The sequence below is a fragment of the Vicugna pacos genome, chromosome X (genome assembly GCF_048564905.1).
Source record: "Vicugna pacos chromosome X, VicPac4, whole genome shotgun sequence".
Lineage (NCBI taxonomy): Eukaryota > Metazoa > Chordata > Mammalia > Artiodactyla > Camelidae > Vicugna > Vicugna pacos.
The window spans coordinates 76,806,931-76,824,839 of NC_133023.1; the positions used below are offsets into that span (position 1 = coordinate 76,806,931).

The 17,909-nt window shown below is 42.4% G+C and overlaps 2 protein-coding genes across 2 annotated transcripts in view; both read left to right on the plus strand.

The window, feature by feature from the left end:
- Positions 1–1,625: 1,625 nt before the first annotated feature.
- TMEM35A (transmembrane protein 35A) lies at positions 1,626–13,028 on the plus strand. The gene is made up of 2 exons (XM_006210263.4): positions 1,626–1,856; positions 11,212–13,028. The coding sequence occupies exons 1-2, from the start codon at positions 1,737–1,739 to the stop codon at positions 11,623–11,625; spliced, it is 534 nt and encodes a 177-aa protein (XP_006210325.1). The 5' UTR covers positions 1,626–1,736; the 3' UTR covers positions 11,626–13,028.
- Positions 13,029–14,478: 1,450 nt separating this feature from the next.
- The window catches only part of CENPI (centromere protein I), a 35,302-nt gene continuing 31,871 nt past the window's right edge, over positions 14,479–17,909 (plus strand). Inside the window, exons 1-3 of the mRNA XM_006210264.4 lie at positions 14,479–14,588; positions 16,357–16,592; positions 17,222–17,359. Of these exons, the coding sequence (XP_006210326.3) occupies positions 16,370–16,592; positions 17,222–17,359 (361 nt within the window). The 5' untranslated portion in view covers positions 14,479–14,588; positions 16,357–16,369. The remainder of the gene's footprint in view (positions 14,589–16,356; positions 16,593–17,221; positions 17,360–17,909) is intronic.

Sequence of the window (17,909 nt, forward strand, 5' to 3'; positions counted from 1 at the left end):
CTCAGTAATTTATAAGTTGAATCATAATCAGAAGAGAGTCTGAAGTGCTTCCACCATAAGATATAAATAATTGCTAAATCTAAAAGTGTTACCACTCCCCAGGATATTTGCATTTAAATTCATCAAATTTTTCCCAACAAAGATATATTAAGATCTGGTGGACAACAGGTGTTTTTCTAGGTACTGTGGGGGATATATGGAAGTTGATCCTACCTTTTAAACGCTTATAATCTAAATTAATTGCTGAGTGGATTTGGAAGTCAGAAGCAGCAAGCAGAGAACTACATCCACTGAGGTATCATTATATGTTAGACACTGTACTGGGCAATTTACTTACATGGAATTCTTACAACAAACCTTTGAGGCAGACTTTTCGTTCACATTTTATAATTGCGGAAATGGAGGCTCAGATAAGTGACTTTTCCAAGTTCACAGAGTTAGTGGCAGAGCTGGGATTTAAACCCTAGACCTTCTGGGTCTGACTCCAGACTGTTCTCTCTCCCTTAATAAACACTCCCTCTCAAAAAGGTGTGTGTGTGTATGTGTGTGCACGTGCGTGTGTAATTCCAGTGCTTAGCAGTATCATGTAAGTGCCATACTTATGATGCAAAATATGATAAGAAGAGGTAGTAGAGCAGCGGTTAAGAACCTGGGTTCTGGAAATGACTACCCAGGTTTGAATTCTGTCTCTCCACCTGCTAGCATATTTTCTTGGGCAAGTTACTTAACTTCCTTGTGTCTCAACGTCCCATTCATAAAATGGCAGTTCATATCTAGCTCAAAGTGTTATTGTAAAAATGAAATTAGTTAATACAAGTAAAGGACAGTGTCTTGCACTCAGTTAAGGGTCAATGAATGTTGGTTATTATCACAGGAAATCAGAGGAGGGAGAAATCATATCCAGCTGGGGATGGATCAGGGAAGGCTTTGTGGGGGAGGTGACATTGAAGAAATGGCTGAATGCTAATGAATAGTGACAGAGTAGGAAAAAGGAATGTAGGGAGGTAGGCAATCTCAGGTTGTATGGGACAATGAATAGATAAAAGTTATTGGAAGATAAACCTCCAAAGAGTGGCAGAGGTCAAAATGTGGAGGGCCTTAAATGCCAAATTTAAGACTCTGGAGTTAACCACTGGGCAATGGAGGACATGAAAAGTTTTGAGTGAGAGACAGATAAAGCCTTCTTTGGCAGCAATCAAGCCTGACAACTTTGCAGATTTCTCCTGAGCAGTTACCAACTGTAGAAACCAGCAACTCCAAGGACTAATGTTTTGACTGAAGGAAAGGCAAAGGGGAGAGGAGAGAGGCTGAAAAAAAGAGAGTGAATAATTAAACGATTATAGAGATTAAAAAATGCTCCTGGTGGGAAGTGGTAGAAAGGTTTTCCTTAATTCCTCATTGCAGAGGCAGCCCAGGGACTGAACTCGAAGCGCAATCTGCCTTTTCCCCCGTTTAAGACTTCAAGTTTCCACCTCAGTTTAGGACTTCGTTTAATTTCGAGACAGTGCTTTTGGCCAGGGAGGAGCAGACGTGGGGCATTAGGACCCAGCGATTGTTGTAGTGAGAGAGCTTGAATCTCGATCTCTCAATTTTTCCCTCGAGCTCCCTCCTCTCCCTTTGTCATTCTAGCTGCCTGCTGCCTCCGCAGCGTCTCTCTAGCTCTCTCTGTCCTAAGTGCCTGCGCCTTAGACAGGGTGCGCAAAGCAGGATTAGTAGGGACCTGCCTTGGTGATCCCATGGCATCCCCTAGAACCGTAACTGTCGTGGCCCTCTCAGTGGCCCTGGGACTCTTCTTTGTTTTCATGGGGACTATCAAGTTAACCCCCAGGCTCAGCAAGGATGCCTACAGTGAGATGGTAAGTGAAGCAGACGGGTGATGAGGAGCGCACCCCGCGAGGGGTTGCGAATACCTCTCCCCTTCTTTCCTTCCCGGTCCATGGTCCCAACCCCTAACCCCTACCCCTACCCCACCCCAACAACTTTGCAGCTCGGAAGGAGCAGCTGGACAAGAGCCGATTTCATTTGTGGGCTCTGCCGGGAGCAACTGTTCTGGTGCCACCGAATGCCAGTTGGGGGAGGGGTTGCCCAGCGAGTACCCCCCACCCCCAAGTAAACCAGAAGGCTGAAACCTGCGTAACACCTGTCACCGGCAGGAGCCCTTCCCTCCTTCCAGCACACCCAAAGTCCGGGCAACCAGTCTGCGAGTCCGATTCCTTCCCTTAGAGCTAAGAGTTTAGCAAGCTGGAGAGTTTATTTATCTTGGGGAAGAACAAAAGGGAAGCAGGAAAGAGCTGAGGGAGAATGGGCTACTAAAACAAGCAGTTTTTAGGGGCGGGAAAGGTATTCCTCATCCCAGGCGGAGAGCTGATGGTCTTCCCCTAGCCCGCTGGGCGTGTGTCTGTATCCGTGAGACAAAGCAGTCTTGGTCCAAATAAAGGTCACTGACAGCCTGCTTCTTCTCTCAAGGGAGAGCTGGATGTTTTGTTTTATTTTGTTTTGTTTGTGGGCTAGTCTGCAAAATCTGCAGTCTGCTTTTTCTCTCCTGCCAAATAGTCCGTAATCTCCTCCTGGCCTCCTGTGGCTGCCCAGGGCCAGGCCCTCTGCAGGTTTTCCCCTCTGCAGAGTTAGAATCACCTGAAGGTGACTGGCCAAAACATCTCCTCCGCAACCTGGGGGCTGGGCTGCTCTCCCCAGCTGGGCGTGAAGAGGACTTGTTCCTGTGCTGTGGAGTATGAGGAGATGGCAGGGGATGTTTCCAGCACTTTCGGTCTCTCATCTCTCTCTCCCTGTCACTTTGCCTCTTCATTTCCCCGCCCGAGCTGAAGAGAACCTGCTTCTCACTGCCTTTGCCAGACTGCCAGTGATGGGAGGGAGCCCATTACTGGGCTCTCAAGGTCAAGAGGGAAAGGAGCTTAGGGGAGGAACGGGAGGGAGAGAGAAAAAAGGCAAGGGGGACTCCCCATTAGGGCTGAGGCGAGGAGGAAGAGCCCCACTTACTAACAGTTGACAGGAATAAATAGCTCTCCTGGAGCCCACCGCGGAGCCTTCCAGAGCCCCTCAACGTGAGCTGCAAATGGATGGAGTCTTGCAAATTGTAGATGCTCATAAATGTTTGCAAGCAGCTCTGGCTTCTGTCTCAGGGTTGGAGCTGGTGTTTTCCCCGTCTCCCTCACCACAGGATCACTCTGGGGTCAGGGAGGGTGGCCAGGACTCAAGGGCCAAGGTCTATAGCCCCAGTGGCAAATCCTAATGTGTGTCTCCTTCTCCCTTTCCCTCCTCCCAGCGTATTTGACCAGATGGAATTGAAATCAGGTCAAAATGAGGATCCAAGGCAGCCTGCATTGGGAAGGGGAGGGGAGGTGAGGTAACAGAAGCCACCACAAGCAGAGGGACAGGGTGGAGGGGAAATGCCACTATATTTTTGTCTTGGCAGTAGTAGTTTGGTCTTATATTATAAATAAATGCATATGCTCTTGCTTTTCTTTCCTTTTCATATATACATACATTCATATGTTTCTGTGTGTGCCCCTTAGGTATATTTAAGCTTTTCCTTTCCTTAGGGACATAGTACCCTTCTTCAACATACTCCCTGTCTCCCAGACCCTGCTCAGCTGCTTTAGAGGCTGCCCAAGCTGCACCCTAAGTACAGTGTTAGGTTCTGCAGGCAATCCAACTAAGATGGAGTCACCGGGAAGCTTCCTATCAGCTTGGCAGGAGCGCACGAGGAGGACCAGCCACGAATGGGTTTACAGTAGGTTTCTTCCCAGGGAGTGGAGCTGTCTATTACAGTCTAATGAAAGGCAGAAAAAAAACCAAATATGATGATTCCATATCATACTAAGGAACATATTTAAATAGGTATAATATAATACGGCAGCACACAACCATTGTGTGTATGTGTGTGTGTACTCACAATTCTGTGCTTCTGTGCTCAGGGGCATCTGGAGGGAATGGAAGAACTATCGTATCTAGCTGGGAGGTAAACTTCACAGTAGTATGAAGCTTGAGGAGGATTTTTCAGACTGCGCTTTTCCAGGGTCCCCCTCCTGCGTTGAGCATTGGGCCCCAGGCTAGAGATGGCTGTCTGGCATAGGGCCCACTGCATAGTGCCTGGGCCAGCCCAGCTTGATTCTTGAACCCATAGGTAGTGGGGACAATTCAGCTCTAGTACAAAGAAGGTGCTCAGTTTATATTTGTTGAATGACTGAGTGAATGACTGAGTCATTGCAGCATTGTCTTGGCTGGTCACCACCCTTCAGATTTCTCTGGTTGGCTTTTGCTTGTACAGTTCAGAAGCTATTTCTTGCCTCTTAGAAGGGGGTTGTAGCGCCTCAGGACCCCAACCATGGATCAACTGGGATGATCACCTGGGATTTTGTGTTTTCCATTGAGGAATGATTCCTCTGCATTGATGGAGTTAGTCATGTATTGACTGCAGTGGCTTTTTATATAAAATCTCAAGGTGTTGTTGTTGCTCTTGTTTATGATTATTTTTTTAAAGCATCTCTGTGAGGTAGATTTATTTTTTTAAAGTTATTCTTATTTTACTGATCAATAAAGTGAAACAGAGCAAGTTTAGTGACTTATCCAAGATCCTAGGATAAGGTGCTATTGGAGCAGAGATTAGAAACCAAGGCCATGAGTCAAAATCCCCGGTAGAGGAGTCACTAATAGGTATAGCTGCTTTTTTGGGTGTCGGGACTTACAACTGATTCATGAAAATATCTGGCACATTCATTCTTCTTTTTTGGTACCAGTTCAACTGCCCCAATCCTATATTTTGGGGTTTAGTTTTACTTTGAAGCCAATTTTTCAAATTTAGATTTTTTTTTTGGCTTTTCTGTCAGCTATGTTTCTCTTGTTCTAAAGCCATGAGTGTTATGCTTAGGTGTTATCCCCTCCATGGAGAATCGCTGCTAAAAACCAAACAGATAAATGACTATGAACTTCTTTCCTGTCTCTACTGGGGAAGCCAGGAAAGGTTAGTGGAAAGAGTACAGGCTTTGAATCATGTAGGTTTGGGTTCAAGTCCTGATGATCTTAGTGTCTCAGTTTGCTAATCTGGAAAATGAGGATAATAACACCTACCTCAGAAGGTTGTTGTAACTATTAACTGAGATTACATATGGAAACATCTAGTTCAGTGTTCGAATATGGTAGGTGTTTAAGAAATGCTCTGGGTCAGGGTGGTGATGATAATTGGTTCTATTTTATGCAGTGATTTCCTGACTCACTTGAATGGCCAGTTTAAAGGATTGAAATCAGGTATTTAGAAGAGCAAGATTCTATTTCCTTGTCCCCTGGTGAACAGACCTTTATGCAGTCAGCTAATAGAGAAAACTCCACACTTGCTGCTGGGTAATGCATAGTGGATCCCATGCAGAATTTCCAGATGCCTCTCTTGAATAGCTCATTTGGTATGTGTCACCCCATACCTCCTCCCGATTTAGCAAGTGTCATTATAGAGTACTCTAAATCCCACGTGAATTCAACATGACTGACCACTCCCTTGACTAAATGCCTTCATGAATTCACTTGAAATTGGGAGACAACACTTACAAATGCTACTAGGCAGTTTCACATGCGAATGGTTGACTTGCTCTAAATTTGGTATTCAGCTCTTTGTAGTACTGGTTCCATCCTGTAAGCACAAAGGGCCACAGATGGAATAGCAAGAAAACACCAAAAAATCCGGTCACATCGAAGCCAAGGGATTTTGGCCCTGAGGAAGACAGGGCAAGTCTCTGCTGCTTCTTTGTTTTGTATCCCCTCACAAGGAAGGTTTGTTGATTTGAATGATTTGCTTATCTATAGCTAAATGCCCTCACATTTGTGTAACTCTGGGGAAATGCTACAGATAGGTTGGTGTAGTTTATTTAAGGTCCATAGGTAATCTTTTATGCTTCCAATCACTTCCATTAATTACTTTCCAACTAGATAATAAGACAGCATTAGACTTAGACTGCTATCTGAGGTGGTACAGTACGTTTATTCCCTCAGAAGCACAACTGACCCTGAAATGTGAAGTGACTTTGCTTTATTCACACAGCAAGCCATCCCAAGCTAAACTACACTGGAATTTATGCCAGGGAGCTTGTAGCCCCTCAATGGCCAACAGCTGCGCTTGTTTCAGAGTGACTTTTGACTGACATTGGAAGTCAAATACTTCTGCCCTTAGATGCAATCTGAGAGGGATCCAGGTTGGTTATTAGGACTAGGCTTGCCAGCTTCCTTTTTAGGTGGGCATTATATGACAGTGGAAAGTATAACTGCTTAAAAAGTATTTTTCATTCACATGGATTTTTGGCAATTAAACATGTGATGGCTTTTTATTGCATTTAAGAAATGATTTATGATTCACATGTGGCTTTTTTTTTCCCTACAGAGATTCAGGAAAATCATACTTGAGTCAGTAACTTTTGCAGCACTTGTGTAGCCTTTATGGTCTAAGATAATAACCAGGCTGAGATTTTTAGCCAAAATATATTTTTGTCAGTGCCCTCTTCTGCTTTAGTATAGTTTTTTCCCCCCTGTAAATTGAATTAAAGTATAATATACATACTTACATGTGCACCTAAGTGTGTAGCTCCAGGAATTTTCAGAATCCTCCTATGTAACCAGCACCCATATCAAAAAACAGAATATGATCAGCACCCTAGAAACATCCCGCATGGCCCCTTCTCATTAATACCTCCCTAAAGGTAAATCCTGACTTCCAACAATATAGGTTAGTTTTGCCTGTTTTTGAACTTTATATAAATGGAATTATACAGTATATTGGCCAAATTATTTTTTATTTTACCTAATTGGCATAAGTGAACTAAAGTGGATCACACCACTTGCCCTCTGTTCCCATTTTGTCCTATTAGCTGGCTTGGATCAATTATTAATTGTAATAGAAGATGAATATTATTAGACAGTTGTGAGCTGTTCAAGTTTAATGTAATTCATATGAGATCATGGACCTTGGGGTGTTGTGAAGAGTAAATGATAAAAAGAAAAAAAGGTATGACTAAAGAAAGTCTCCATATGCTTTTGACTCATGGCTGAATCATTTCTCATAGCATAAGAATGGACCTGCTTGATTCATTGCTATTATCATTAAAATAGTTACTGTGGCTGGTAAACATATGGATTTCTAATTGTGTGGCTCATTAATGATAAAATATGTGTGCAGGGCCCTTGATTGATGCTATGATGCTGTGATTCTTTGAATAAATCTCCAAAATGCTCATTTAATTTACAAAAGCGGAAACTGAGGTAATAAGATACTTAATAATTTTCTTCAAGCAATTTAGGGGCAAAACTAAACTTGGAATTTAGCTTAGCCCAAGGATATTGCTAGATAACAGCCTTTGATTAAAGGGATTTGAAAATTTGACTAAACCCTTCTTTCTCCTGCTTCCTTCCCCTATAAGGATACTATGGTTACAGGGTCTGGGTCATGGCAATGAAAAGGAAACAGGCCTAACAAAGTGACTTTGAGGGCCTTTTGGGAGGGTGAGTAGGTCAACTCTCTTTATTCTTACTGTCAGAACAATTAAAGTCTTTAGAGATCTAATTACTATAGATTCAAGACATGTGACCCATCTATTGTTAGAATTGAGGCGGCCCAGACCAAGCATTGATGGGGCTGGCAACAGTAGGATACTTTGATGTCTCCATTCTACTCCACAGGAGGAAAAATGAAGGGTTTCCTATAATGTCAAGACCCCATCTAAGCTTAGTCCCGTCTCTAACAAATTAAACATTCCCTGTCTGGAGTCCTGGAGAATAGATGCTATCTGTACCTACTCCGCTTTGAGCTGAAGGTTTGATGAAATGGCGTATCCACATGCAGTTTCCTCTTGAGAAAAGAAGGAAAGAAAGAGGCAACAGCTGCATAAAAATATTCACAGCTGCAGTTTAAGAGGTTAGATGAACAACTGAAAAAGTTGTATGGAGTTACACCAAACGGAGAGAAAAATGATCACTGAAGTCGTAGGAACTTGATTTAAAGACCTGGAATTTGGCCAACAGATTCCACCATAATATAGATAAGAATCTATTCTTGAATGATAGGTGGTTAGCCCGTGCCAAAAAAGTAATGTTTTCAGAACCTCTCAGGCAGCATCTGGAAGTCTGGAAGTCTTAGCCCTGAGGTGACTGTAAGAAACTCATCCTGCCTCCTGTGTTCATTATATAGGAAGGTTACACTTAGGATATAGGAACTGCCTCTTAGGGAGCTTTGTGTTGCTAATTAGAAATGATACTAACTTAAAAGTGTTAAGGAAACCCCTTGGGTCTAGATTTCTTTCCCTAATGTCCCCCTGCTACCATCACCAGAGTGCAGAGAGAGAGAGTGGACAGGTAGCATCTATGTTAATAGTGAGGGGAAACCCCCAGATGCCCTAACCCTCAGCTCAGCTCTGCTCCACGTGGGTCTTGCTCAGTTCAGCCCAGTGTTTTACTCTGCCTACTGGACAACTTCTCTCCTAATTTTTCTCTGAAAAGCCCTGATTTAACCTAAAATGGAAAGAGGGAGGAAGAACAACTAATGCTTTGTATTTCCTTATTTGCTCAGGAACAGGGCAGGGACTAGAGGTGAAATTTTAAATAAAGACAGGCTGTGACAGGGCCAAGATTAGGAAGAGGTGTGAGGCAGGGTCGTGCAAGTGCAGAGTCGGACCCTGGCTCTGTTAAAGTTGTGATATTTTGTTTGTTGTGGATATTAGTTACCTTAATCAATGAATGGTTTGGTGCTTTCTTAAGTTTTGCACTCAGGGGAGATAGCCTTACTCACCTCACCTTAGTCCCAGCCCTGCTCAGGAAAATGAGGCTCAGAGCGGGCAAATAATTTGTCCGTGGACATCCAACTAGAAAGTGACAGAGAGGGGATTTGAAGCCAAGTCTCTTTGAATCCAAACTCATGCTTTTTTCACTAAACCAACAGCCTTGTGTAACAGTCCTCATAGAGGATTATCTTGTCCCACTCATGATAATTAGTCCATGAAATAAAGGTGCATTCACTGGAGAAATGACTTAACATTTGTTCTAAACCTAGAGTGTGTGAACACTTTTCTAAGCGCCAGATGCTCCTGAGGGGTCAAGTTGGCTTCCTGCCTGATTCCTATAATACTTGTCTTGCATCTGGTGTTTTTGACTCTTCTTAAAATTCTTTGCCCTCATGATGCCCTCTCTCCTGGTTTTCCTCCTACTTTTCTGACTGCACTTGCTTCTATTTTTCTGACTCTCTTCCTCCTGCCATTTTTTAAATCTGTCACACAGTTTTTCTCACTGTATACATTCTACCTGTGCATACTAATAACTATCCAGTCTGTATCTTTACCCCAGATCTCTATTACTGAGCTGCCTACCAGACATCTCCACTTAGATGTCTTATAGATACTTCAACCCAAATTGAGTTGCTCATTCCTTCCCTCCCCTCCCCTCTTCCTCCGGATGCACTCTTGACGTCTCCCTTTCCCTCAGTGTCCATATCCAATAAGACATCAAATTCTGTTGATTTTGCATTCAAAGTGTCCTTGACTCTGTCCCTGTCCCTCTATCCTTACTGTCATTACTCTAGTCCAGGTCTCTCACGTGGTCTCCTTGTTTCCAGGCATACCTCTCCCAGTCCATCCTCCATACTATTTCCGGAGGGAACCTCCCTTAAAAGCAATTTATGTTGCTCCGCTGGCTTATAGGATAAAGTCCAGCTCCACAATGCAACGTGCCATGATCTGATTCATATCTATCTCCTCTGTCTCACATCTCTCCCTTCCCTCCCCAACCTGTGCTGAACCAGGGCAGTGTTTGAAATACACCAGTCTATTTTGCGCTTCACGGCTTCTCCTTATCCAGCTTCCTCTGCCTGCAATGCCCTTCCCTTATTGATCTTGCAAGCACCTACTCTTTTTTTAAGAGTCCACTCTCACTTTTCTTAGTCCCTATCTGAGGAGATTTGACCACTCGGGTATGCCTCCACTGTACCTATTACATAATTTAACACAGTGCCCATAACACCTTACTGCACTTAATGTATTTCCATAACTTTTCTTCTTATAAACTCAAGCTTCAGGAAGCAGGGCCTTTGAATGATTGATATTTGTATCCAGAGTACCTAGTATAATGCCTAGCAGAAGGAGGCACTTCATAAGTATTGAATGAATTAATGGATACTTAATGAAAACAAAATACTGGGCAAACCGAGTAAGACACTTGATAAAAATCTCATCAATTTAATACAAAATGAGGATTGGGCCAATCCGAATAGTGAAAAATATGATTATCTATTACTCTAAGGTCAATATAATTCTATTAGTTTGTAGTAGATCCAGTGCCTCCCTCCTCTGTTCTGTGATATCTGCCTTTGGGCTACAATTAGACCTTGTACAGTATCCTTTTATATACCACCAGCCACGCTGCTTTATAATATTGTTTACGCATCTGTTCCACCCCACTAGATCAAGAGCTTCTTGACCCCGTCTTATTCATCTCTATATCTCCATCACAAACTCCATAATAAATGTTCAATGAAAGTTTATTGAATTAAAATTAATGAACTTGAACTTAATTAATGAACTTAATCAAAGTAGTGTTTTGTCAAAGCCTAGGGATTTATCTCAATGGCCATGAGAATGAGTTTTGCCTTACTATATTTTAAAGCTATACAAGGGGCTAATATTTGCATACATTTCAATTTTTCTATTTGCTTTGCACATACTTTTTTATTTTTACAGATTCCACAAATATAAACTCAAGCTCAGCTCATTTTTGAATTATTACAAAATATTACAAATTCCAAATTAGAGAAGTCCAAATTAGTAAGGCTTTACCACCTTGTTTTGTTTTTGTTGGGATTCATATGCATCTGGGTTCGAACAAGATAGGCACTAGAAAATGTGGATGTGGCTAATCCGTACCAGTTTTTATGGGTCCAGTAAATTTTCTTTTAAATTCTTAATGTTTATGATTTATTATCAGAAAAAAATTAAACTACAAAGCTAAATTCTCTTACCTTTGGTGCCATCACTAAGGTTTAAATCTCAGCAGATTGCTAAATTTGCTTTTTTCCTTAATTACAAGGCTTTTATTTAGAGGACATGGGAGAAAAATAGGACACCCTTGGCTGGTGTGGAAAGGGAATGGTGGGGAAGAAGGACCTTGCTTGTGTTTTCTATGTTAAAATCATGGTTAATGCAATGATTTCCTTATGGTATTCCACTCTAGAAACGTGCTTACAAGAGCTATGTCCGAGCCCTCCCTCTGCTGAAGAAAATGGGGATCAATTCCATTCTCCTCCGCAAAAGCATTGGTGCTCTTGAGGTGGCCTGTGGCATTGTCATGACCCTTGTGCCTGGGCGTCCCAAAGATGTGGCCAACTTCTTCCTCCTCTTGCTGGTGTTGGCTGTGCTCTTCTTCCACCAGCTAGTTGGTGATCCTCTCAAACGCTACGCCCATGCCCTGGTGTTCGGAATCCTGCTCACCTGCCGCTTGCTGATTGCCCGAAAGCCTGAAGACCGGTCCTCTGAGAAGAAATCCTCGCCTCCAGGGAATGCTGGGAACACTGGCAATGCGGGGAATCCCGAGGAGCAGCCCTCCTTATATGAGAAGGCCCCCCAGGGCAAAATGAAGTTGTCATAGGAAAGCGGAAATGCAAAAAGTGGACCTTCCAGGCAGTTGCCTCCATGACACCCAGGAAGATGTCAGTGTGTGTTTTTCATTTGATTTCTTTATCTTGGGGAAAGGGACAAATATAATCTGCAAGTTAATAGCCCAATTGGCTTGTGTACATCTATACCCTAAAGTGACCTCCCCACATAGACATATGTGCACCACCTTTAATCACTCTGGGTCAACTCTCACATCTTGCTGCATGTACCTGTATATGGCTAATTATTGAAGTGTCTTTGTGAGATGGACTCCAGCAAGCATGTGACTGTGAGATTATGTGTGGGAAAATGTTATTTACTGTGTGTGTGTGTGTGTGTGTTTGTGCACGCACGTATGTGCGAAGGAGAAGGCTCTAATCTTGAACTAATCTTGTATAGGTATCCTTCCCTTTATAGACTGATTCTAGTGAAGGCAGAATAAAATATACCTCCTATAAAGAGAATCCTACTTCTGGTATAAAGCAAACTATGTGTTCCCATGGGATGGGGGAATCCCTCACTAGATTAAGCTGAAAACTTAAACCTACCACTTTAGGAAAAAAGTTCCTTCAATTTGAGACACTGAATTATATGGAGAATTAATTAGTCTCTACTTTTAACAGTTGTTTAAATGTTACATATTCCATATTGAGTTTAATTAAAATAAGGGAAATATGCAGTCAATAGGTAATCTAATTCTTCAAGTGATAAAATTGGAAGTTTCACCTTGATTTTGTCTGAGCCCAACCTACTAAACTCCTTTACTCCCAGTTGGAAACTGAAACAGTAAACTTGTTACCAGATATCTTTTTGGGATTTTCTTAAGCCAAAAGCTGCCTCACTTCTACTCTTCTCAGTAGCTAACCAGGATTTGGCAGCTGCTCCATTGTTGCAGTTGAGGGAGCAGGGATTAGTCCTGTTAGAAGTCTGTGAATCTCAAACTCGAGCCGTTCTCTTAGATTATCTGAAATTTGACAGAGGAGCTGTATCCAGTGTTTCCTTGCCAAACAGATTCACTATACCAATTGAATATTCACTGAGCTTTGCTAGTGTAAGCTGAGATCCAAGTTACCCCCAAGGTTGCCTCCTCAGCACCTCTTTATCATTCCAGCAGGTGGAGTTTAGCTGGGGGAAGGACATTTGATACGGGTTGGTTGGATTGAGCAGTATGAAACTCTGCTTTCTTCATTACATACTGCTGCTTCTCCTTGTTAGATGTGCTTTGATGGTTTTAATATTATTGTGCCAGGGATGGGGAAAGGGGTGGGGGTGTTGTGTGTGTGGGGAGTACAAACTATTGTGTTTTCTTCAATGTCATTGTTCTTGTTAATTGATACCTCTCTGTCTTATTTCTCTCATTCTTTCAAAATAAAAATTTTTGAAGTTTGGAGGAAATGGTCTGGACAAATAATGAAAATCTGGAAAGAAAGGGTCCTATCATGGGAGTCAGACTGCTTTATTTTTGAGTGGATAAGGGAGGAGAAGAAAGAGAAGGGGAAGTATAATACCTTAATATACTAATAAGGTTACCAACTTTCCAATCTAAGTTCCCGGACACTTCTGAGATGTCAGCACGTTAAGACAGAAAGTCACAGAATTAGGATCTCAATACAATTTCCAGACTTGAGGAGTTCTGCTTCCTTAGGTGATGCCAGGGGAAGGTGGAAGAGTGACTTCAGAAAAAATTGCAGGTATATTAAATAAAGATGACCCAGCGTCTCTCACTGTATATGTATCCACAAAATGGTACAAATTCTAGCACCACGGACTTGTCACATTAAGCAAGTTAATTTTAGCACTCAGGGCCCCAATTCATTTACAAAAAAGAAGGGGATTGAAAGCTTAAAATACTTTCCAATTTACATTTGAGCCTATGAAAGGATTAAAACTATGAAAAAATGACTCGAGAAATTTTCAGTTTTACTAAATAAGGAAGAGCAGCTCTCATAGAAAATATTGAACACTCAGTTCTCATGCATGATTAAATAAGAGTTCTTGAAAGTACTTTGAAAACCATGTGGGATGTGGTAAATAATCATTTCTGCTACAGTCTTTCCCAAATACGTTAACTTAGTCTGATTCTTCATCTCTCCCCAAGATTGCAAAGTTTTGCCTACAGTTTATGGGTATGCTTTAACCTCAAAAAATCAGTGAGAGTCCTTAAATTTTTATCTTTCCTCTCCAGTACTTACTCTAGTAAGAGATCAAACTAGTGACTAAGTTCAGATCTCAGACTAAGCCCTTGTTGCTGTTTTAGCCAGTTTCTTTAAGGTCCATAGATTCCTCAAAGTTAGGAATCTACGTGCTGACTGGCCAGCTACGTCACATCTAGCTCCGGACACACGTTTCCAACAAAACCTGGAAGGTATACGTGCCCATCCTCGGTAAAGAGGGAAGATTCAGCCGTCCTTTCCTCCCACCTCGTGGCGACAGCTTCAAGAGATCTCAGACCTTTAACTTAATTCTCGCCCAACATGGGAGAAGCCGACTTTACTGAACTTTTCAGTTTCATATTTCCGTACAGATTCAGTGTCGCGGCATTTGGGGACAATCTGAGCAAAAGGATCATTGTAATTGATCTTGTTAAATTCAAGAATAGCGTCGCTAATTGTTCAGTTTTACGCACAGTGACTAATGCCAACATTATTAGAACAGTGGGGACGTCAGCCAATCAGCTGGTTTCAACAGCAACTGCACCCTCGCCGCGCGTCACCCGGCCGGGGGGGTGGGGCCGGCGGCTCTGCGGAATAGGGTTTGCGTCACCGTCGGCGCGCGCGCACCCGCCTCGCGCCATTGAGTTGTGACCCAACCAATCAGGCTTTAGCAGAGCGCGCCGCTCCTCCCCGCCGCCGTCTGCGTTGCCGCAGAAGCGCATGCGCGGGGCGGGGCCCGCGCGTTTGAATCCTGGAGGCGATGTTTGGACTTCGGAGGCTTTGGGACCGAGGAGTGTTTTAGGTGAGGTACTTTTAAACACCGCGTAAAATGGGGGCCCCGAGACCGAAGGGAATGTCCTGACTTCTGAGCAAGACTATCCTGGAAGGTGTAGGGTTTCCCCTCAGACCAGGAATCTGCCCAGTGGGTCAGTCACTCGTCGCGGCCAAGTTCGCTGACTGCTGGGGGAGACTGTGAAAGGGGGTTTCTTGGGGAGCGATGGGACGGTTCAACCGGAAAGGGTCAGAAGATGCTCGCCTGCCCTGCTTTTTTAGGCCCCAAGGAAACAACTCGGAACCTGGAACCACCCAGTGGGTTTGACATACATATTGCTCTCCTGCTGTGGCCGCATCTGTTTTAGCGAGGTGGGATTGAGTGTCAATTACGATCATTCTCTTAGCTTTCCCGTTTGAAGTAAAAAAACTTAGAAGCCATTCTGGTTTCCTCTCTTTCCGTTTCCCTACATCCAGTTCTTTTATTATGACCTTGCCCAGTCTACCTCCAAAACATTTCACGAATACAGTTACAGTTATTTTTTACCTCTCCCATCATTTACATCTTAGGCTGAATTCAAACTACAGTTATATCTTTTCTGGGCTTCTACAAGGCTCTGTTGTCTGTTTCCACTCTTGGACTCCTAAGACTCTATTCTCCGCGCTACAGCTAAAACCGTCTTAAAACATAAATCGGATGGTATCACTGCCCTCTCTAACACTCCTCCCTTCCCCCGTAGTTGCCCGTGACATTTAAAATCCAAACTCCTCTGGCTCCCAGTATGGTAGTCCTTGGCTGCCTTTCTGACTTAATCTTCCACTGCTCTCTACCTCTTTCATGCCACTACCCCTCCTCACATCTTGCTGGTGTTGTTGCTGTTTCTTTAATATACAGAGCTCTTGCTTTAAGATCTTAGTATGTCTTGATCTTTCCTCTCCATGAAATACTCTTCCGCCAGCTCTTAACATGCTTGGTTTCTTTTTGGCATTGAAATCTCAGCTTAAAGGTCACATCAGAGAGGCTTTTTCTGAACACTTACTCCAAAGTAGCTTCTCACCCCCATCCCTTTTCTATCACATCACTGTATATTATGTTCAGTATTAGTTATTTACTAATTTATTGACTTTCATGTTCCTCTCCACCGCACCCCCCATAAGTTTCATTCGAGCAGAGACCTTGACTGTTTTATTATTTTATCCCTGGTAAGTAGAACTGTGCTTGGCATATGGATGCTGCTCAATATTTATTTATTGAACAAGTGATTTAGCTGGGGATGTTTCTGTTCTGAGAATCCTTAGGTTGGCAACCAGTGTGTCTTTTGAACTGTGTGGTTTTAACTTAGCACTGACAAGGCAGGCAGCATAAAAGATTAAAAGCACAATCAAGGCAGGGTGGAGAAAAATACGAGTAAGTGGAGAAAGTAACATTGAGTTCATGAGATGAATTAATTTTGGACTCACTTATGTGATATAGCCATTTTAAGAGAACTTGTTATGTTGCCTGTACTCTTTCTGTCCCTGTGCCCCGACTCCGACCCCAACAAGAAAGCCAGTTCATTTGATGAATGTTACCTTGGAGGGTTGTTTCTCTCTGTTCCTATTTAGGTCAAGGGCTTTCTGAGAAAGTTAACCTATGGGTTTTGTTGCCTGGATTACTGTCAGTTTTTTTATTGTGTACTTGTATGCTAGGTGCTCTGTACCAAATATGGGGACTACAGGCAGATGTGATCCCTGTCTTTGTGGAGTAAAAAGGGATGGTTTGACTGGTTGATGGTAACTCGACGCTTGCTTCTGTGTAGAACGTGTGCAGTAATGGCGCCTGAAAGGAAAGTTAAGAACGCTCAGGTACAAAGGAGGATTTCACAATGTAGTAATAGTTATCAGACTAGACTCTCGGCCTGGAAAGTAAGAGAGGACCTGAATGACTCAAAGAGCGTACCTAAACACAGAAAAAACAGTGCGGTGGAAGATTTTGAACATGGTGATAATCAAGTTGAAGATGCTCTGCAGATTGCAGTGCGATACTTTGAGAAAGGTAAGATGGATTGTTTTCCTTCTCTAACTCCTGTTCCTGTAAAAATATTTTACACTTTTTTCCTTAAGGATTTTTAAAGGAAAGCATATTTTTGCTCTTTCATGATTTTGTTTATTTAATGGACATTTATTGAGCACGTAACTACATATCAGTATGCTAGGTACTAAGGATACAACAGCAAAGCATAGTCTTGGCAGAGTGGTTTCCCAACTTCTGCACATTGGGATTACTTGAGAATCTTTAAAAACCACTAGTACCTGGCATCCAGTCTTAGACTTTCTGATTGTATTGGTATGGGATGCATCCTGGGTGTCGGGATATTTTTACAGGCTCCCTAGGTGATTCCAATGTGCAGGGAACCACTGCCCTAGTTATCGAAACAACTTACAGTCTAAGTTTAGTGATTTTAGTTTGTTCAGAGCAGAGATGCCGGAGCATGATTCAGTTTTCCTCACCGAAGGTGCTGTTGTGGTGAAAAATTCTAGAGTTTTAAAGGCTTTGAAGAGTTTTTAGGAAGACCTCTTTTTACATAAAGCTATTGCTTTGGAGTATCCCAAGTTGTAACTGTTGAGGCTGAGGAGTGAAAGAATTTTCAAGGTCTCACTATTTAATATTGTTCCTTTTCCTAGGTCCCATTAAAACTTCACAGAGGAAAGATAAAACCTTGGAAGGACACTTGAAAACTGTGGAAAATGTGGCATGGAAGAATGGGTTAGCTCCAGAAGGAATCGACATTCTGTTAAATGTGGCACTCAGCGGCAGATTTGGTATGTCAAGGGGACACATTTTTTATCAGTTTGCTATTAGTTTTGACTTTCAGACTTTGAATTAGATTGTTGATTGGAATTAGTTGCAGTTAAAAAACTGTGTATTTTTCCTATTCTCTTCATAAAACCAATCTGCTAAGATTATAAAATGGGCCTTTCTTGTATTCCGACTACCTTATGAACCAAAGTTTCTATGTGCATGTGCTGAAAATGACTAGTTATCACATATCTTTACAAGTAAAATAGATTCTTGTCACCAAGGAAACAAAACCAAAAACAAGAGGCCTATACCTTTAGGAAAAGAAGAGACGTGTATAAGATGTTTCTGAGAATGCTATTTGCACGTGAAGTTACGAATAGTGTTGTTTCGGTAAATGGATGTGATCACCATGTTGTAATGTGTGTAAGACAGTGTTTAAAGACCTGTATAAGATGTTTCTAAAATGCTACTTGTGGGGGAATTTGAGAACAGTGTTTTAGTGAATGGATGTGATGACCATGCTGTAATACATATAAAACAGTGGTTAAAGACATGTATCCAAGATGTTTT